The sequence below is a fragment of the Elephantulus edwardii genome, unplaced genomic scaffold (assembly GCF_000299155.1).
Source record: "Elephantulus edwardii isolate Elephantulus edwardi_28Jun2011 unplaced genomic scaffold, EleEdw1.0 scaffold00096, whole genome shotgun sequence".
Classification (NCBI taxonomy): Eukaryota; Metazoa; Chordata; class Mammalia; order Macroscelidea; family Macroscelididae; genus Elephantulus; species Elephantulus edwardii.
Window position 1 is genome coordinate 7,313,088 of NW_006399846.1, and position 6,185 is coordinate 7,319,272.

Below are 6,185 nucleotides of genomic sequence, written 5' to 3' on the forward strand. Positions count from 1 at the left end.
ATCACGTGGGAGGAGGCTACTCATCTTTCTCCAATGGAGCACCTGGTAGATTTGAACTGCTTGCCTTTGGGCTGGCAGCACAACTCCCTGGCACTAAACCAGGAAAGCTTCATACAGATGATTTAGATGCACCTAATGTATGTATTAGGGAACTCTAGTGGCTTAGTGGTAAGGAGTTGCGCTACCAACCCAAAAGCAGGCGGTTTGATTCTACCAGCTGCTCCACAGGAGAATGGTGGACAGTCTCCTCTTGTGCAATTAACTGCCTCAGAAAACCCACTATGAGTCGGTTCCAACTCACTGGTACGTAACAGCAAAGTAGGTGTTGGTAAATTGTGGCCCACTGGCCACACCTAGCCTGCTGGCTATTTGTGTAAATTACACTGTACTGGAACACAGCCACGCACATTCACTTATGAACTGTCTGTGGCTGCTTTTGTGCTGCAAAGGCAGAATTGAGTGGTCTTGAGAATATATGCCATGAAGCCTGAAATTATTTACTATCTGGCCCTTCACAGGAAAAGTCTGCCAACTCTGTGAATCAAGGCAACTTGGGGAATTGTCCCTCCCTGGGAAGCAGACGTGTGACTCTTGCAGCACAGGACCTGTGGGCCACAACCACCTCAGGGGCCACTAGTGGGCTCAGGACAGGAACCCTCTCTGTGCTTTGAATAATCGCTTACCCAGGCAGAACTGTTAACCACTAACCAAGCCTGAAAAAGGCAAAGGAGGGAGAGAGAAAGAGAGAGGTGTGTTTTTTGGTGTGTGTATACATTCAGGGATCATTCTCAGGAGACAAACTGCTGCTTTCATGTCTAAGGGCAAGGGAGGTAACTGCTTCTGGAAGCTCTGCAGTGAGAAAGTCCAGTTGGTGTTTGTTTTCGCTCTCATTCACATGCGAGCTTACTGTCGAAGCTAGAAAGCCCGATGGCAAAGGCCTGAAGTGCACACAGTGGGTAGTTGTAGTCCAGTGTGAACACATCATCTGCCACACGTCCAAACTGCATGACTATATAGTCGGCTGTAAAGAGAAAGAGATTGGGCCATTAGAAGATAATGTGCAGGTTCTGGGGGAAAGCCTATTTAAGAAACGAAGAAAAGATCTTCCAATTAATCCTCCAACTAATAATCCAGTCTCTTGAAAGTTAAAATAAGAACTTTTGAGAAGAATAGAAAGAGGCATTAACAGTAGTATCTACTAATCAAGAGCTGAGCCTCTATCTTCCCTCTCAACAACAGAGAGCAGGAGGTTTTGTTGAGAGACACTGAAGGTAGCTTACTTGGTGAACAACAGTACAAGGTCTGAGGAGCTGTTACCCAGGAACCTTCGCTGAAAAGTTCTTCGCACTTGCTCCCAGCAACAGCCTTACTCAAGACTCCTCTATTTGCCACAGTAAATCTCTCACACTTCCCTCCCTCCTCCACACAATGGTTTAGAAGTTTTCTAAAATGCCAGTTTTACCTTTCCAAAGAAATAATCTCTTTCTAAATAATTCTCTCCATTTGCATACAGTCTCCCATATCAATTACGGAAAATCCCCCTTTCCTCATCTTGTAAGAACATCTTTCCTCTGCTCCCAGCCAGCTCTTCCCCCGGCTTACGGTCATTTTCGTGCACGATCTGAAAGTTCTTCACGGATGCCTGAGTGACCCGGCCATGGAAGTTTAGGACGTAGGATTGAGTGTCGTCATTCCAGACTGGAGCTTTGTTGTGCAGCTCAATCAAGTTCTCCATTGTTTTATTTTGCCATTTGGAAAGTAAGCTCTCATGGTCCTGCTCAGAGAGGAAATCATTAAAATCATCACTTTGTACTGAGAACTCTGAGAGTGTATTCAATCTCAACTGTAGAGATAGAGTAATGTTTTCTCTGCTTCAGAAAGCCACAGACTAAACTAGCTGTTTTCTGCTTTGTTTTATTTTTTTCCTTACCCAATATTCATTCAGCAAATTTCTTTGTACACTAAGTGATTTTGAATGAACAACTTTAGTAACACTTCTGAAATGAGACTTACCCTGAGATCCTGGGATAATTGGTCTTCTAAAGATTATGAGAAACATAAAGAAATGATGGTAAGTATAGAACAGAGTTCAGGTCTTTTGTTCATAGGGTTGCTATGAGTCATATTCGACTTGACAACACTTAACCACTGCTAAGTGAGACTAGAGTTGTTATATTTTGGAGGAACCGTCTTCTACTTTGTACATCACTCTGTCAATTTGCTGTACTGAGGTAATCTTGGTATGCTGTGACGCTGAAGCTTGTGCCACTGGGATGTCAAATGCCATAATGGTTTTCCAGTGTGGACACTGTTTGGTGGAGCTCCCAGTTTTAAAACAGATTTGGAAACAGGAGTGGCATCCGCTTTTGTCTATGGAAAGTCTCTGAACTTGGAGGAACTATGATAGCTATAGAAAGGCATTAGCTCTTTTGTTCATAGAGTCACTATGAATTGTGCTCGACTCAACAGCAATCAACAACAACAACAAAGATTATGAATCACATTCATGTTGAGATTTTAGAAACAGAAATACTTATATGCATTTTCTAGTTCATCTCTTCTGTATTGTTTCCTTGTCTTTTTAAACTCCTCTTGCTAATAAAAATCTTACTTACATTTCGTGGCCGAAATGGTATTCGTTCATGATTCATATTCATTCCTGGAATAATCACAGACATTTTCCGAGGACCTTTAAATCCAAGTACATTTGTTTCCTATAAGATAGGGAAATTATGCAGAACTTGCAAAAGGGAAGTAAAAATAGACCATATTCTTTTATAAATTAATTTTAATTGTTGCATTTTTCTCCCTGCCCACCCCTCCCCACCAGAGACCATATTCTTAACATGAGACTTTCTTGGGCATATAAAATGTTAACAAAGCCAACTGCAGCAGAAACTATTATAGCATTATATTACTGCCGCTAAATAAAGAGAGTGAAGATCAAAACCAGGAAAATACTGTTTTCAGACCTAAACCAGGTGTTTGAACCTAGACTTTAAATAGAATATATTAGCTTGAAACTTCACTCTTAAGTCTGAAATGAAATTTGAGGTAACTGACTAATGAGTAAACAGTTCAACTTTGACATAAGCAACAAGTATTTCTTTCCCAATGAAGGTAAGATACTATATGATTGAAATATAGGTGAGAATTACTATTTATGAGAATCAGAGGGTAAAAGTGTGAAGAATGCTTTACAATGTGGTGACTGTAATTGTCATAAAACATAATGTCTATGAATGATTGAATGGAAAACCAATTTGCTCTGTAAACTTTCATTCCACATTAAATACATTCTCTCTTTCTCTGTCTCAATTTGAGTGTACACATTAATACGTATGTGGGAGAAAAGACATACATAATTCATAAGTTAAAATACTTAAGTGATTCTGAGGTTAGACAGGAAAAAGAAGGTGTGAAGTCAAATGGTTCTCAGACATACAAGAGCTCATGGGGATCAAAGATGGGATCAATTGAATAATTTCAATTTATGGTAAAATTGAGACATTGGGGATAAATGAAACAACTCAGTTGGGTTTACTCCTTCTGACCGTCTTTTATTTCACAATTATCTGATGCCTAGTACACCACGAGCTCCAGTACTAGTGTGGATATAGTTGTAAGAATTTACAGTTTCTGATACAGTTCCACCTTCACATGTAATAATAATAATATTAATAATATTAATAATATTATGATGTGGATTATGACAGGAAGCACAGAGTACCATGGGGACATCTGAAAAGGAAGGCCAACTACATCTAGTGGTCAGGATGTGATTATCTGGTGACGTCAGTAAAAACGGATTAGACAAACAGGAAGAACATATCGGTAGGACGAAGCAAATCAATTACACAGGAGGGCTACAGGGACTAGAATGACAGGAAAGGGAGGGGAAGTGTGCCTCTGGAGGAGTCAGGAAGTAGAGATTGAAGCATGAGGACTTTATTTTGTAGGCAGAGGGTACACAGTAAAAGATTTGGAGCCGAAGAACACTGGATTAACCTGAGCTGTTTTAGGAGGGTTTACTTAAGAAGCAACTAGACAGGAGAACACTGAAAGAAAGGAGATCATTACTAAACTTACTTGAACCTCTGGTCACTGGGTAAGAAATAAGGAAGACCTGAATTAATACAGCGGCAGAAGGAAAAGGAAGAGGGAACAGAGGAAGTAGAGGATGAATTATTACAAAACTAAAAAGTAACTGAAACTGGTTATTTCATTAGTGATAAATAATTAAACACATGAAGAAAATTATACAGAAACAGAAGAGAGATCACACAAACAGAAATGTGTGGATGGGAAGGATTAGCAGTTCAGTTTTGCTACATTAATTCTGAAGTGCCAGCATCATATCCAGGAGACGACGGAAAAGGGTAAGCTATGAGAATGGCACTTACATAACAGATGGCTGCCAACTCCTGCCGGGTGTGGGCCTTTTCTACGAGGCCCTGGGCCTTGGTTGGGCTGACTCCATGGTCATAAACTGTAAACTTTGTTCCCATGAGGTTGGATCTAGAATTAGGAGAAAAAGTCACCAGGATGGTCTCTGTTTTTACCACCTCTTTATACCAACACAATCTAGGAGAGGTAAGTAACAGAATAGAGGTTTATTTTGCATATTTTCAAGTTATCTAAATGTTCATCACTACTTTAAAAAAGCATGTCATTAAAATAGGGAAGGGACCTAAGAGACTTTTTCTTAAAATATTATCATTATATGGTTGTAGAAAACATTATTCTGAAACTTGATGTTTAAAATTAAAAGTAACTAAAGAGATATTTTGAAGTTAATATACAAAGAGCTATTTAATCTTATTTCACTGTTGTGTAATTTCCACAGAATGGAAGCACTGTAATTTATAGCCATTCATTTAACCATTAACTTAACAAGCTTATTGAACACCTACTATGTGCCACTTATTAATCTAGCCATTGAGGACATAATGGTGAACAGAGAGATTCAATCTATCATCTCCTGGAATTGATAGTCTAAATAGGAAAAGCAGATAATACAAACAAAAAACAATGGCAGGCGATCATAAGTAATAAGGCAAATAAAGAGATAAAAGGCTTGAGAGTCTGTACCATGCTATTTTAAATAGCTGAGAGAAGCTCTGTCTAAGGCACTGACATTAAAACAAAGGCCTGAAAGAGGAGAGAATTCACCAAAGGCAACATAGGCAAGTTCCAGGCAGAGGAACCAGTGAGCACAAAAGTCCTGAGGGAAGAGCAACACATCAGCATATTCAAAGACTGGAAGAAAGTCTGAATGGTTGGAGCAGAGAAAGTGGTGGGGAAATGTAATTTTGTGGACAGAGGACAAGTCATTTAAAGACATTGTAAACCATGTTAAGAACACTGGATTCAATTGTTAGATCAATGAAGAGGCAGGCATAAGAAAGTGTTAAGAAGGAAAATTACCTCAGAACAATCAACCAAATAAGATCAAAAGGGCAGCAACTGCCCAAGAATAAAGCTCATAAGGCAGGTGAAGGGTAGAAGGATTAATGGAAACAGAAGCCTGATTACACTATAATTATTGTCATAAAAGGTGTATTAAAATTTGAATGTAAAATCAGTTTGCTCTGTAAACAAAAATTGATTCAAATTACAATTTTAATAAAAGAATAGCTCTGATTGATGTTTTTACAATAGTGTCTAGCTGTTGTGTAGGAATCAGGAAGGCAAGAGTGGAAATGAAGAGAAGAGTTTTAAAAAAGTTATGACTGAATGGACAGAAAAGTCAGTGGAGGAGGTCAGATTTTGAGAGATTTGGAAGGCAGAACGGACAACATGTGCTGACAGATGAGACATGAGAGAAAAAGAGAAGTGGAGGATGACTGCGGGGTTTCTGTCTGAACAAGTGATGAATGGCCAGTACCATTTACTGAGAAGGGGAAGATAGAAGAAATGGTTTGAGGAAAAGAAATTAAAGGAATTATATTTTAGATCAGTTTAAAGAATCTAGGGAGCTCTGGTGGCCTATTGACAAGAAGCTGCACTGCAATCCCAGAGGTGCACGGTTCAAACCCACCAGATGCTCTGCTGGAGAAGGAGGAACAATCTCCTCCTGTACCAGTCAGATCTGATTTGACGGTTGTTGTTGTTATGTGCCGTCGAGTCGCCTGCGACTCATAGCGACCCTATGTACAACAGCCCTAAACTCCGCTCTGTCCTGT

At 39.5% G+C, this 6,185-nt stretch overlaps 1 protein-coding gene across 1 annotated transcript in view; it reads right to left on the reverse strand.

Moving 5' to 3' along the window:
• Positions 1–887: 887 nt before the first annotated feature.
• Positions 888–6,185, reverse strand: part of TULP3 (tubby like protein 3) — a 62,121-nt gene continuing 56,823 nt past the window's right edge. The window contains exons 8-11 of the mRNA XM_006891371.1: positions 4,404–4,518; positions 2,616–2,714; positions 1,603–1,774; positions 888–1,021 (exon numbers count right to left, since the gene is read on the reverse strand). Of these exons, the coding sequence (XP_006891433.1) occupies positions 888–1,021; positions 1,603–1,774; positions 2,616–2,714; positions 4,404–4,518 (520 nt within the window). The remainder of the gene's footprint in view (positions 1,022–1,602; positions 1,775–2,615; positions 2,715–4,403; positions 4,519–6,185) is intronic.